The following is a 15,776-nucleotide window of genomic DNA, read 5'->3' as shown; positions in this document are numbered from 1 at the left end:
TATATATCTTCCCATGAGTTTTATTACATCACATATATATCTACCCAGGAGCTTTATTACATCACATATATATCTACCCACTTCCCAGGAGCTTTATTACATCACACATATATCTACACAGGAACTATATTGTATCACATATATATCTATCCAGGAGCAATACTGCATCACATATATATCTACCCAGAAGCTATATTTCATCACATATATCTCTAATCAGGAGCTATATATATTGCATCACATATATATCTACTCAGGAGCTATATTGCACTACATATGTATCTACCCAGAAGCTATATTGCATCATGAAAAGTTATAAAATATCATAATAGTAATTTACTGTTGTCTTCGTGTGTATCATAACCACTAGTGTCATGGTATTGTTTAGGGTAGCCACCTGGTATCTGTCCTGGCCATGTCATGGCTAACTGATGTTCTTTTCTCCGACCGTCTTTGACTATGTACAGTGCAAATAAAAGTAAAATATACAGGGATTATAAGAAATAAAATAGTTCGAGCATTTCAAATAAATTTACATTAAACGGTACAAATAACCACTACTGTACTTAAACAACACATGCATTTACTTAATTATTATAGCAATGCAAAATCGTGTATGACTTCATGACTATATTAATTAAACTTGTTTATTGTCATAAAATATGTAATAATTACATAATAAATAACGAAGTTTCATTGTCCATTTCGAACCAATGAAGTTTCAGAAAGTGCACCACAAAATATTCCAATAGAAATCATCATTGGATCGGATCTCATCAATTTATCATTATTTTCATTTCCAGAGTCCAAAAAGTCCATATATATCTTATGTTCGTGAAGTTAGCCAGATAGCCGGAAGTCTTGTCAAAATATATTGCTGGTGTGAAATAAAGATGTCATCATACGTTGTTAAGATCAATCTGATTTCATTGGACTCATGAATACACAGCTTTGTGAATTCGTCCAAAAGAATTCAGTATAAGACGATATAAGCAATTATTCAATGAAAATTGACGTAACAAAAACGGAGGTACACATGTAACGCCCTCTTCATGATAATAGACAATCACACACAGGGTTCTTTCCCTTTGGTAAAAGTAAGTTTTATTCAGAATAATTATCAAGAAATTATCTCCAATACCTTGTGTTTTGTTTGTGTGAGTGGTAAGATCATGCTGCTCTAAGAAAGTTAATACATCCCCTATTTTGGGCCTCTGAGATGGGTTTTTTTCCATCATCGCTGAAATCAGGTCTCGCATAAGGCTACAGTATTTAATTTCAGAATAGTCTACCTGAAATAGTATTGAACAGACATAGGTTTTCGTCATTCCTATAGTATCATGCCTCAAGTTGCTTTGTCTGTTTGAATAATCCAAAATTACGTATTATATGCATCTTTCGCCAATCTGCATTAATATGCATCTACCTTAATATAAAAATTAACCTTATGACCTTCTAGTGACAACAGATCCATATGCAGCCAATTCAGACCAAGATCACCCGACACATCCGTTTCTTCAGTGACCGCCCCATGGTCTGCACTGTTCACAAATCAGTCAGTACATTGATTTGCATTTTGAATGGTTTTATTCAGACTGAAAGATGGGCAAGTTCATTAAAGACATTTAGCTTCTGAAGGGTAAAGGTTAATGATAATATAAAACTTACAAGTCCTTCGCTTTTCTTTCGTCTGAGACTTTCTAGGAGTTTCGCGTCATAAGGTACCTTTGTTGTCGCCATCTCGTAAGCACAGCACCCTAGACTCCAAATGTCAGTCTGTATGAAAATAAACACTTTGCATGTTATATATAGAAGGTGTTTGTTTTGGAAACTGGAAAATATATATCTAAAAGTGTGAATTTTAAGATATTTTTTTAAGATTTTACCTGCGAGCCGTTTCGCTTAAAATAGTTTAGTTTGTTTCTTTTCAATGAAAAAGCATGAAGCACAACAAGATCAATCAAAATTTTAACTGCTCACAAAGCTTTGTGACAAAATATAATAAGGAATGTATTTGAACTTTGAACACTCTAAGTCACACATAAATTTTATCAAATATTTGATAAAACAACTATGATGGCAGTGGTATGTGTAGCGAAGCAAAGGTGAATTGCTGGTTAGTTGCTGGGACAGCAACTCTGACCATGCTGTCACGGGTGGATTTAAGACTCGCTATAATGTTGGAACAGTACCTCTTGTGTGCGCTTGCAGAAATCATGATCACAAAATGATCTGTATTCAACACTTTTTGTGTCTCACTCGTCCTCGATAGTACATTAACTTTCAAATACTTACACTCATGTCGTATTCTTTTCCATTTATCATTTCAGGACTCATGAAGTAAGGGGATCCAACATAAACAGTTGGTGACGACATGCTCATCATTCTACAATAGTAAAGATATTGTGATCTAGTTCTGGGAAAACCAATACTGAGTGCGTAATTTTCACGATTTTTCGAGAACAAACATATGGCGTTGTCCGTATAGCCGCCAGGGAAACTGGCAAAAAATCTTGCCCATCAAAAATTGGCTCTTTGATTTCAAGTTATTTTTTTTAAAAATTACTTCAAACATTTTTTTCTAACAAAAATCAACAATTTGTTTAACTTCCACGAATAACGGTATTTTGATACTTCTTCTAATGCCTATGTAAAAAGTTAAAAACAGGTTCAATTGCATGGATAAAAATAGCTTTCACGGGAAATTGGCGAAATATATTAAAGATATATATATCGTAATCAGATCTACATAGATTTGAACTTTTGTCAGATTGATTCAATAGCAAACACTTAGGTGGCCAAGTTTTATGGAATTGATAACAAATGGAATGGAAAATAATTTGCAAAATAGCTAAAAGATTTTAGTGGTTTAATGTTTTAAATTAATAAAACGTTGCGATCATCCAAATGATTACAGATTTCTTTTAATAACTTAACGCAATGAATCAAATCAGTATGTGTGGTTAGTTATAAAGATTTTGGCATGTTACATAACCTTATTTAAACGGTTGTTTATAAATAATATATTTAAAATACTACAAAATTTCACTTTGAAAAGATAAAAATAAAATAACTTATAAATTGACAACCGCCTTGAATATGGTTTATATAAAAGTTAATTTTATCCAATGAAAAGCGACGTTACAAACGTGCAATTTTGTAAATAATTATTTACATATTCAACACTTACTTTGCCAGTCCGAAGTCAGCAATTTTAACTTGACATTCGTCATTCTGTTCATGCAACAGGATATTTGTGGTTTTAATATCCCTGTGTATGATGCCCTTGTCATGTAGATACTGAAAAAGGTTGAACACAAACAAGTTGACTGATTGGCGCATGATGATGCAGACGACAAACAAACACGTGCGATACAATTTTCTAGAACATGTCTCTTTGACAGCAATAACTCGTTGTAAAATAGAATAAATTTTTATTGCAATATTGTTCTTAAAGTATAAAAATAAAGGCATTAAAATGTACCAGTTTTTTCAGGGTTTTCTGTATTTGTTTCAACTAAGATATGCCTATTACGTTTTGTAACTTTAGTACATGTATACACGCGCCAAATATTAAATCGAATACAACTGTGTTGAAAAGATACACAAAAATGTTAGAAATACATTTTAACGTTTGTTAACAATATTTATGTCATGTTCATCATTGTGACGTTGTATGTTTTATTTATATAATGTTGCTGCTCTCGTATACATGTATTTGCATGTATACATGCAAACTGAGCTAATATCAATAAACAAAACGAATGTTCAATATACAATTTACCTCAGTTGATAAAACATTGTAATATTCAGCTGCTGTGCATGGGAAGAGGTAAAATTATCGCAAAAAAACAATGAAAATACAACAAACTATGTTTACATGTCGCGAACATGTTTACAACAATTCACCTTTTATACTACTGGTTGAATGTGACCACATGATTTAACTATTGTTACGTTAGAAATACGTAAGAATGGTACAGCCAGTGTTTTGCGCATTTAAAGTTTCGCTCTACTTCGGAAATAATGGCTAGATCAGCTCATACAGCTTTTTTGTTTCTGCTTCTCACTTTAGTTGGACTTGAACTAGTATCGAGTCAGAATAGTAAGTTATTTTATTGTTTAAATTTAAAGGAAAAGCTTACATTTAGGGAAGAAAGAATTAAAATTAATGCACGTTTCTTTTTAAGTTTTACTTTGTTATTACTCTGTGCTCTGAATAATTCTTGATACAATTTTGAGGGTTTGATAAATAAAACTTCATAAAACAATGCATGTATTATAAAAAGTATTTTTTAGAGATGTTTATAGAACTTTTATTAAAAAAAATAATACTCTGTCACAAATCATCTCGGACATTAAATGGTACTCTACTGATTTTTATTATTATTATTATTATTATTATTATTATTTCTATTATTATTATTATTTATTTATTTATTTATTTATTTATTTATTTATTCATTTATTTATTTATTTATTTATTTATTTATTTATTTATTTATTTATTTATTTATTTATTTATTTTGATATGACGGGTCCGGAAATATTTTCCTTAATGGAGAAGTAGTCAGTCACTCGTTGAGATAAATTTTAGCAAAGCCGTGATATGATCGAAACCGGCGTAAAAAAACCAACAACAAAAAACAAACAAACAGAAAGACAAACAAGCAAACATAAATAAAGCTTCGTTTTTTTTTCAAACAGGAAAGATATTTCAGCACAGAACACAAATATAAACAATAGACAAAAAATCTCGTACAATAGAAATGCGTGTAAAGATTTAATTTGTCGAATTTTACTTCCCGATGAAATGTCAACTTATGAAGGACATTTATAAATTCTATTTATTGTTGATGTTTGTATATATTTTCAACTTCAGTCTGTCTCTTGAACAAGAAAACCGGACCATGTCGGGCAAATTTCCCAAGGTATTATTTTGACAGAGTATCTGGACTGTGTACACGCTTTGTATACGGCGGATGTAGGGCAAATAGAAACAACTTTAGAACCATTCAAGAATGTAAAAGGACATGCGGTTGTACAGCTCCTCCACAAACTGGGCGATGCATGGCAATGATACCGCGTTATTACTTCGACCAGCAAAGTGGACTGTGTTATGAATTTATGTACGGCGGATGCGGTGCTAACGAGAACAATTTCAGGACCGAGGCGGATTGCCTGACAGCTTGCAGTTAGGAAACAAACGCTGTAGACAAGATAATGCTCTTTGAAAAGACTTCACATAATGTCGTAACTTCTAGGCAATATAAATATCAATAAGTAATGCTTCGTGGGTTTTTTTTAAAACGACGTTTCAAGATATTAGAAATATATACTGTTTTATTTGACTTACCTCTTATTGATTTATAATGCTTAATTATAATATCTTATTACAGGTAACCTTTGCGTAGCGATTCTGGCAGCGAATCTAATTTGAAATATTTTGTTGTACATGTTTCTTTTCTTGCGATTTTTTCTGCTGACAAAGAGAGACCACTTCTTTTGTCAGAAAGCTCTTGAAATCCCGTATTTAATTGAAGGCAAATTTAGCTCAAATTTAGTGAATCTGTTTTTTCCCCGCTATATTCATTGCACGCGGATATAGCGAAAATTAAATGCTTGCGAGAAATATCTGTTATACGGTATATCATTATGGATTATGTAATTCCAGTCAACTGATAAAACTTGAATTCTTTGGCGCCACTGCAAATATTTGTCTCAATGATATAGACGATATAGTGACCCTCCTAATGATTAAGTGAAAAAAAGATGCGCGAACTTAACTGATTGACACTACAGGTATGTTCCTTGCCATTATGTAAAAATAAAAAAAAAGATAAACGCGTTTTTTTAGTGTGATAATATCGTTTAACTTTCAATTAAAGACACATTATACCTCAGAAACAAATAGTTTGTTTTATTTCTTTAAAAAAAGGCAAACGTGACATTTATAGCTTAGAAATTGGCGTGTGAGCATGTATAACGTAATCCGAAGAACGTAATTGTTTGTCATATAAATAGCAAAATGTAAACAAAGTAGTATTTTGACTTCAATACAAAAAAAAACTAAAACACTATAACTGTTCTTATTGCCAAAAAGCAACAGAAGAAAAGATTTTTCAGGTAAATGGTCAATGAATAACTTTTTGGAAACAAGAAAAGTACATCGAGAAAAAAAGTTTTTGAGAAATAAAAAATTAAAGCATTTCTGAAGCATAATAGGCCTTTAAAAAAACCTTATGTTATAAAAGCTTACCTTAAGCCCTCGTACAATTTTAGTCAATGTGCTTATAAACTGTTCTTCGTCTAAACCTTTCTTGTCGGCTATCAATGTCCTTAGGTTTCCTTTATTACAAAGTTCCATAACTATAGTGAGGCATCTACCCTGAAATGTTTTTTTTTTAAATTGTAAACAATGAATAATGATCTGATAAAACTTATAAAAAATCAGTTTACAAAGGCAGAACTACTTTGAGCTGATTTTGAATAATCTGCGAGGTGTTTCTAATGTTATCTGCACTAACGTAAGTCTATATAAAACGGCAACTAAGATCCTATTCATAATAATTATTAAAAAAAAAATCTGGAAACAAAGTGATCCCTCGGAAGCATTAATCACAACAAAATTACAAGAGAATTGCATACTCGGTTTGATTGAGTCTGTACATGAGGGATAATGAATACGTGCTACATCCCTCACGCCCCCTAGCACCGGCTTGAGCGGTACTCAATTCTCAACACTTAATAGTGCTGGCATCAATGATCCGGAAGGACCAGAAAAATATAACAACACTGAAGTGAAAGTCACTTACCGTACAAAACGATTCTATAAATTTTACGAGATTTTCATGTTGAAACGTCTGCATAACCTCTGCCTCCTGTTGAACATGCTCTTTGTCCTTTTCGGTACATTTTGTCAGGTCTATCTCCTTTATAGCAACAAAATCCTACAATAAAGTATAAATATACTCATAAAAACATTTCTTATTTCGTGTGAGCGTGTGGTTTGTGCGTGCGTGCATGTCCACATGTTTGTGCATACTCATTAAAATGATTCTGATTCAGTGTGAGCGTGTGGTTGTGCATGCGTGCAATGTGCGTAAATTTAAAGTTGCATGCCTCTAGATGAATCAAAATATTTCAAGAAAATCAAACTTGAGAAAAATGAACACATCCTAAGCTTTTAAGGAATGAAAAAATATTTAAGTAATAATTTACAAGTTATATGCATTTAACGACTGATTTGCAGTATTTATTACCATACTTGAACTGCGTGACTAACGCAGTAAGGTCTTTTTTTTCATATATTGTGACCTATTTGTAGAAACTTTTGTAGATTGCAATGTGTAAATTACTTTGCTTGTTTACTGGACAGTGTACATTTTAATAATTGTCATGAAAATTAGCATAAATTCGAAGGCATGCCCATTTAATGAATTTTGGTCTGGGAATCCAGAAGCTTTTTGCTACTATGCGCTATACATGTACAGACGTTTTAAGGAAGGGTTATGGAATACACCCTGCCAGTGTTTATAAAAACAGTTGTTCATATACTTTATATACTTTCTTTTGCCTTGACTTGTAACAAATAATTTTTTTTGTTCTAGCCTTGGCCTATTTTAGATAAATGGAAATATCAGTGCAAGTTCAACCCGTTGACGTCTCGCATTACACAACTACTGGTTGTGATACATGATACCTTAATTAAAATCATTGACTACCCCGCAGTTTAAATGCTCAATTTAAAAAATAATAGGGTTCGAAATATGAGCTTTAATTTGTAAATACGTGGCATGGAATATACCTTTTTAAAAATTACTGAGTAGTAAGAATACTAAAAAAAACACTGTCGATGGAGATCAACAACAAAATCAAAATAAATAAATAAATTAATTAATAAATTAATAAATTAATTAATTGATTAATTAATTAATTAATTATTAATTAAAAAAAACAGTGTTGGTCTGGTATATTATTAAAACGTTAATCATCGATGGGGGAAGTTATAATTGAAGGACTCTGAAGATGTTTGCTTCTTTGGAAGATTTCCAAATCGGTTTTCGTGTTCATTTATCCATTTCGCATTTTGATGAGTTTTAAATAACATTGAAATTACTATGTATGTACAAATATAAGTTTTGAACAGATGCATATCGTAGATGTAATTTGATTAAAGCTTATGAAAAGCTACAAAATTGTTTTTCTTCGTAAACTTGGCAGTGGTCTTGGATAAATCTATTTAAAGCGTCCAATAACATTAAAGCAAATTTATCTTCCGCATTTATACAATTGATCGAATATGAAAAAATAATGATTTACTTATTTTAATTTGTATAAGAAATATGAAAAGAATGTCTCAACTTAAGGTTATATTAGAAGGATATCGGAAATACATGAAATGTCAATTTTGAATAGCATTTAAAAAAATTGAAAGAAACATCAATTTTCTGTTCTTAAGGGTACAGTAAAGAGCTAAACGTAATGAAATATTTTTTATAAATTATAAAACTAATATAACAGTAAAAATAAATTTGTTTCTAAAATCTTTCAATCAGTTTTCGAAAGAGTTGTAACATGAAATGCCTCTGTTATTTAACATATATTAATATAAGAATAAAATATTTCGGAACAAAAAAAAATGCTTCTATTAAAAGGGTTAATGATTTTGTATACATGCGCCTTTGCTAACAACGAAATATATGCTAACATATTTCTTTCAAAAGGGTATTTTGAAATTACTCTTTTTCAAAATTCAATCAATGATCTTTGCAGCAAATATATACATGTAGCTTTAAGCAGCTGATTTTTTTCAAGATGTATATGTTCAATACACATTTTTAGTGTAATTCAGGTTGCAAAAAAAATGTAATTAATTCTATTCTTATTATATTAGTAATATAACATAACATAACATTATGACATTATAATCGAAACTGTGTTATATCCTTATAATACGTAAAGCTTTCAAATATTTATTAACATCAACATTGTTTGTGTTGATTAAATTTTATGAATAAGTTTAATAAAGTCATTTTCTTTAAAACCATTTTTTTTTATATTACAATTTGGAAAGTCATCAACCCTTATCATGCAGACGACTACGGAATACTATGGGCGCCACCATATCATGGTTTAAACTGTGCGCTATTCTAGAAAATTTCCCTAAAACTGATAAATGATTTTGCCTTGATTAAAAGATGGGCAAGTCCATTTAAGATATTTTGTTGGGTTGGGATTTATAAACATATTTGCATAATTTATATTTTTGTACTGTTTATAAATGTTTTTAAAACTATAAGAGATCGTTGATTCCAAACGACTTTCCTCTCAATACTGAAGGTTCGAGCCCCGCAAACGTCGTCGGATTCAACACGTGTGGAACCTATCCAGCTAGCTTATGGAACGTCAGCGGCTCTATTGAGGTGCCCGTTCAAGCCCGAAAAAATGTACGGAGGGCACCTGAGGTCATCCTCCAACAGAAAAGTCGGAAAGTGGAAGGTTGCCATAAGACATAAACTGTGTTAGTGCAACGTAAAACCCAACAAAACAAAAAATAAATAAATAAAATATAAAAACACATTTATATAAGTTTATTGTAAGTAAGTTAAGATATACATTTTTTAGATAAATAGGAGTTATTTTGAAAGATTAGACTCTCAACTTTGTTTACCTCAAATCCCTTTGAACTTCGTTTTTTAGCTTTGTATATTTTGCCAAAAGTTCCTTTCCCAATAAGTTCCTTTTCGCTGTATTGTTTCTTTGCGGTAGCCATTCTGTATAAAGGGTCCGAACAAACTGTCTTTCTATTTCATCATGCACGTTTAAATCTGAGCATATCTTAGATAAAATAGCATTTATGTCTAAATATAAATCCACGGCAGTAGAGTATTCCTAAAAGTACATTGCATGCTAAAATGTTTAAAGATCCTGTAACACATTTTTTTCATGGTTTTATTTGATAAATATGACGCTTAAATTAAGAATTGTCAATCTTGTAAGTTCAAATAAGCATTATTTATAAAGATATTACCCAATTTAACATTTTGCGTAAATAAAGGGAGGTAATTAGAAATTTATTTTCTATAAATTCCAAGTCAAATTTTCAAATAAGAAATGAATGCATGTAACTTATTCATTAAATATAATGTGAACAAATATTTGCAGTACACATTTTACATATTCTTGGATGTTTGAAAATTGTTTTATTTGCATAATTATATACATATATAATATTTTCCAAGTGTATGATACATACAGTAACAATATCAATCACAAAACATACAGGATCTTTAACGTCAATCTAACTACTATAATTTAAGCGTAAGATACAAAAGGTTAACAAATTTGGAATTTCCAAACCACATAATGCGTAATTTCGTAAAACTTATCGGTTTACTTACTAAAAGTAACCCCTATATCGATCGCGTTGTCAATATCTAAATATTGACGTTTAAAGGTAGGCCTAAATGTGTATCATTTAAGTACAATTTTGGGTTTAAAAATTGATTTACGATATAGACAGTTAGCTCTTTATTATGTTGTCTTCAAAGAATCCCGAACTACGTATCTATACGTAAAATCAGTATGTAAACACTATAATATATTGTTATGTGTACTAATATATAACACCATGTTATTTGGTTGTATCTTTAAAGCGGCATGCTTCGAGATTTATTCTAATTTTCATGAAAATGTTTTACAAATGTTTTTAAAATGTAAAATATTGCGAAGAGAAGAAAGAAAATAATTTACACATTGAAAATCAGAATCTGTAAAAATATTGTTAAAGTCGTTAACAATTTAGATTATCTTTTCTTTAAGTTTAAAAAAAATTGTTACAACTTTGACATATTATGTCCATGATCATCAATATATTTTTTTTAATCAAGACGATTTTTCTTGCGAAATCATATTGGATTCACCTGATACCTTTGCAGAACATGATCAAATAATAAAAACGACTATAACTTTATTTCTATAATTTAAGTAATATTTATGCGTCACATACCAGCAATGAAAACTAGATTAAAGTTACTTTTTTATCACTTGCCACTCACTGCTGTAGATACAAGTCCCCCAGGTACTTTGGATTCAGTCAGGTGCCCGGTCGTGCCTGAAATAATGCACAGACGGGCACTTGATGTCTTTCTACTTGGCCACAGGGTATAATGAGATGAAGATCTAATCCATTAAACCCTGTGGTCCAGTAGCAATAGAATAATAATTCAACTTCAACTTCTAGGTTAATCTCGATTTATTTTGTTAATTAAACTGCACTGCAGCACCTTGGGTTAATAAGGATTAAGAGACCATTCTCGCATTTTGATAAGCCGTTAAACAATATAACTATTTAGTGACTATAAATCTATCAACAAAGAAAAAAAATGTACAAAAAACTGATATGCAACATCTAAGTTCATTAAATGCTGTAAAAGTAACAAGAATTATAAAAGTATTCTATTCCCCATTTTACTGTACAGAACATTTCAAAAGGTAAAGCTCATTAGGCTTCTATATATATTGACACCTGCTGAATGAACAATTAATATTACATACTGTAAACAGATTATCTCCAACAAGTTTGACATTAAATATTATACAAATACATGTTACATATTATCGATTGACATAAAGTGATATTACTTAAACAATTCATTTTCTCACCCAACCCTCTTTTCGTGATCTTGATCAGTACAAATTAAAATACTACATATGATCACTAAACAGCGTAATAATCATTGCGTTTATTTACATTTGCTAATGGTTGCCCATATGTACTTCCTAAGGACAGTGCCAGAAACAGAAAGATGCCTTTATTCTAGCAGATTCGCCTGCTTCTTTAAGCTTTCCAAGTGTCTTATCACTCATACACGGGACCGCGATAAATATCTTATCCGAAAAAGTAATTTTAGTTGGCCAGCCCGAGAATCAAATTACAATGTCGAGATTACAAGTCTCACGATCTAACCGATTTAGCTATGCAGGCTGACTTGCGACAGAACGGTGGTGTTTACCCGCTGGATGACGACAGTAATTTATTAGAGCACAGTTCAGCAATTGCATCGTTTCTAGACAGTCTGTCCAGCAATAAACCAGTACTAACTGCCCTCATTTTCGCAAGTAACTGGTAACTTATGTACATGCCAGGACAGAGGTACAGTGTGAATGACCGTTGTAATATTTCATAATCAATCACAATGAAAGTGACCAGCACCGCCTGAGAAAACGTAAGGTTTCTATTTATGGTCAAATCTTCATCCGTTAACCTTAGACTGTTTGCGGCAAAGGACTTTACCACTGCGACCGCTGTAAACTAATGTCATCCATGCCGTCGTAACCACTGTTCGATATTTAGTCAATACATATATTGAAAGTTTTCCAAAAAGATGGACAAGTCAAATTAAGATATTTACAGAAGTAAGCGTTAATGATCAGCATTTTTTATTGAATCTCTAAAAATAACTACATATGGATTATTATATTCACATATGTATCAAATGTCTAAAAAAAGAAGTTTGGTTTGAGTCTGTTTTGGAACAACATTGATAAATGCATTTTATCCTCTTACGTCATATGTAGTTTAAACATGAATCACTTTTCTGGCTTTTTATCATTTTTATTCAATACAGTCTACTTTTACCAGTAAGGCATCTATGTTACTTCATTATAACAGAGAGACATTGGTTCTATGCAACACAGCAGTTAAAATAGTACAGCAAAGTTTTGTCTGTTCTTTAATGTTACGTATGAGAACTTTAGACATTAAAAAGCAACACCTGAGGAATTCTACTTTGAATGCCCATATCCCATTCTAGGTTTTGAATGCCCATATCCCATTCTTGGTAAATCAATACCTCTGAACAATATATTGCAGACAACACGGAAAAGTTCTGGAAGTTTTATTTCTTTGATAAAATCATCTTTATATTGTTTTACATTGTTTACATTGTTTACTGGTACTGAATTATATTCAAGATAAAAAGGTCCGAAAAACTGCTATGAAATTTTGAATAGATATGAAAAAAGATGATACATTTCAGGCCAATGTTCCAGTTGAAATGTAAAGTAAAAGAGAAACATTAAAAAATTATAATGCAGGACAGGTACCTAACTTTGTACTGTCAGACTTTTGTACTCACCCGTAGACATAATTTTATTTCATTTGTTAAAAAGTGCGAATTTGTGGTCGGAAACTGCTAGGAAATCAGTGGGCCTAATGTTCTATAATAACAAAGCGGTTGTTTAACAATAATCATAAAAACAATGAAATGTATTGATATGTTCTCTCTACAAATTTGTTTTAAAGATTTTAAATGTGTTTCATCAGTGAGATTTAAATGCATCTGAAAAGCAGCTGGTGCATTCACTCACTCTGTTTTATGTACTTTAGATAATATCTTTTCAAACCTTTAATTGAAAAATTAATTAGACAGAAATATCAATATATTGTAGCTTGTTTTAAATGTTTGTGCTTTAATAATGTCAGGAACTGCAAATATGTGTCAACTATTATTCAGCTCAACTAATCGTCTTTCTATGAAAATTTGAAATATTTAACAACACATGGGTTATCCTATTGAAGCGCATTTGACATTATTTGGGAACAATACAAAATATTTGGTGACATGTTACAATATTTCGACATTTTTAACAACATTTCGGCACATTTAGCAATGTTTAGATACATTTAATACAATTTGAGCAGATGCACGTCTAACAACATCCTGGTAAATTAAAATTTGAACTATTTAAACAAAATTTGGTTATATTTAAACACAATTTGGGATTTGTTTTACAACATTTGGGTGCAATATTTAACATTGTGAAACGGGGACTTTTTCCTGAATGGACGATCTTAAAATATCATTTAATTTGGAATCCCTGTTTTAGTTCCAAATCATTATCATGATGATTCATGTCTACAAACATTGAAATAGAATGTTGGTATCAGAATAGTTAAGGTAGTAAAGAAAAAAACACAAACAAACAACAAAAAACCTAAATACGAGTTAAGACTTTAGCCCCACAATAGACTTGGGACCTGACCAGGCACTAACAATTACTGCACCGTCTTGTCAGATACCGACCTACTTGGCATCAGCTCTTTAATTTCAATATAGAAAATAATATAAAATAATATAAAGCCCCAACAAAATGCACTTCTAGCAGACAACAATTTTCAAAACATGAACAATTTTAGGAAAAAAACGAGGGTGAGCGACAGATGTCTCGAACACAACATATCTCACTTCATCTGGAATAATCTATTACCAATTGTTCACTGCATTTTGTTCTGACAAGGATTTAAGGTGGCAAAATGGTGGCCCTGTTCAACATTTCGCCTAGAATATACTTTATTCTAAACGTTGTAATATTTCGAATAGTTGGAGGTAGTTTTTTGAAGCTTTCGGTGGAAAGTAATCATGTCTTTTATAAACCGTGTGACATATCACAATCATTTTCGGTCGTGTATGGGGAGTCATTCGAGAAATGTTTTTTCCATTGTCAACGTCAATCAAATTGTGAAGTGCTAATGTTCTCACACCGTTTGAAACAATGTGCGCATTTTGATACATCTGTAAAAAATAAAACGTATGCGCAATCAAATCCAGTCTGCTTGTATATGAAAGTTGACAAAGCATCTGATAATGCCGACAAGGATCACGAAAATTGTAACATTTTGGAAAGGTTCGATATTTTGAAAAAGCGTTGTGTGAATTCTAGATGTTCTAGTCCAACTGAAATCAAACACTCCACGCTGTTATTCACATCAACTTCTATAGGGATGTCAGCTCGTTATAAATGCAATGCTGGATATTTTGGAACCGGAAATCCGCAGATTGTTTGCCAACCAAATGTTACATGGAGTTTAACGTCTTTTAATTGTACGCCTAACACTTGTCCAATGCCAATCTCAGTTGAGAATACCGTGCCGTTTGAATTAACATCTTCTAAGATCGGATCAACATTTAAATACAGTTGTAAACAAGGTTTCTACGTTTTTGGAAACCCAGAAATTCATTGCCAACTAAATGCAATTTGGACCATGCCAAATTTCTATTGCACAGACGAGAAATGCCCACCAGCTATGATCATTTCAGGGGCATTTGTTAATTATTCTGACAGATCTATAGGTTCTGTGGCCCATTACGAGTGCACACAAGGATACATTGCTTTTGGCGATCCAAACATTCACTGTCTAGAGAATTCTTCTTGGACTCGAACAAAGTTTGCTTGTGAAAAACTATGTTCTGTTCCGAAATCTGCAATATTACACGCTGATCTGGTGTCGGTTGACTATATTGGTGAAGGGTCTCTATATAGACCAGGGACACAACTAAATTATTCTTGCAAAATAGATTATCAAGGTGAAAATCAAACAACCACGAGCGTCTGTGATATAAACGGAATCTGGGAACCAGAAAGAGTCCTATGTTGTAAAAATGGGACTGTTTCTGACGGGAAAAGCTGCAATCGGGCTTTTCTGGTACAATTAGGAATGAGTTTGTCTGGTAAGTGTTACTGATGATCATCTCATACTTTATTTCTTTTAATATCATTGCAAATATGGAAGTGGAGGTAAATGATTATTTTGAATTACCACTATAACGAACCTTTCATACAAAGTCTAAAATATATTCAGTTTCGTTGTAGCAGGTGACTTTAAATTAAACCACGAAATGGCTTTTGCGTGCATATGAAGTAAATAAACGATTGCAAATGTCCCCTATATGCCACCGTATTTTTATGCGCCCCGAAAAAATTTCGGGGGA

At 31.7% G+C, this 15,776-nt stretch overlaps 2 protein-coding genes across 2 annotated transcripts; one reads left to right on the top strand and one right to left on the bottom strand.

Moving 5' to 3' along the window:
• Nucleotides 1-323: 323 nt before the first annotated feature.
• LOC132752262 (serine/threonine-protein kinase Nek4-like) lies at nt 324-9,919 on the bottom strand. The gene is made up of 8 exons (XM_060742580.1): nt 9,674-9,919; nt 6,816-6,950; nt 6,260-6,388; nt 3,191-3,300; nt 2,296-2,386; nt 1,669-1,776; nt 1,142-1,292; nt 324-457 (listed from the first exon to the last, which is right to left on the bottom strand). The coding sequence occupies exons 1-8, from the start codon at nt 9,773-9,775 to the stop codon at nt 324-326; spliced, it is 960 nt and encodes a 319-aa protein (XP_060598563.1). The 5' UTR covers nt 9,776-9,919.
• Nucleotides 3,950-5,552, top strand: LOC132752264 (actinia tenebrosa protease inhibitors-like). Its single transcript, XM_060742582.1, has 2 exons — nt 3,950-4,105; nt 4,883-5,552. Exons 1-2 carry the CDS (start codon nt 4,027-4,029, stop codon nt 5,197-5,199), a joined length of 396 nt encoding a protein of 131 aa, XP_060598565.1. The 5' UTR covers nt 3,950-4,026; the 3' UTR covers nt 5,200-5,552.
• Nucleotides 9,920-15,776: the final 5,857 nt, after the last annotated feature.

This window comes from Ruditapes philippinarum, unplaced genomic scaffold (assembly GCF_026571515.1).
Source record: "Ruditapes philippinarum isolate M1 unplaced genomic scaffold, ASM2657151v2 ctg8251_1_1_1_1, whole genome shotgun sequence".
Classification (NCBI taxonomy): Eukaryota; Metazoa; Mollusca; class Bivalvia; order Venerida; family Veneridae; genus Ruditapes; species Ruditapes philippinarum.
This window is presented reverse-complemented; position numbering and strand designations above follow the sequence as displayed.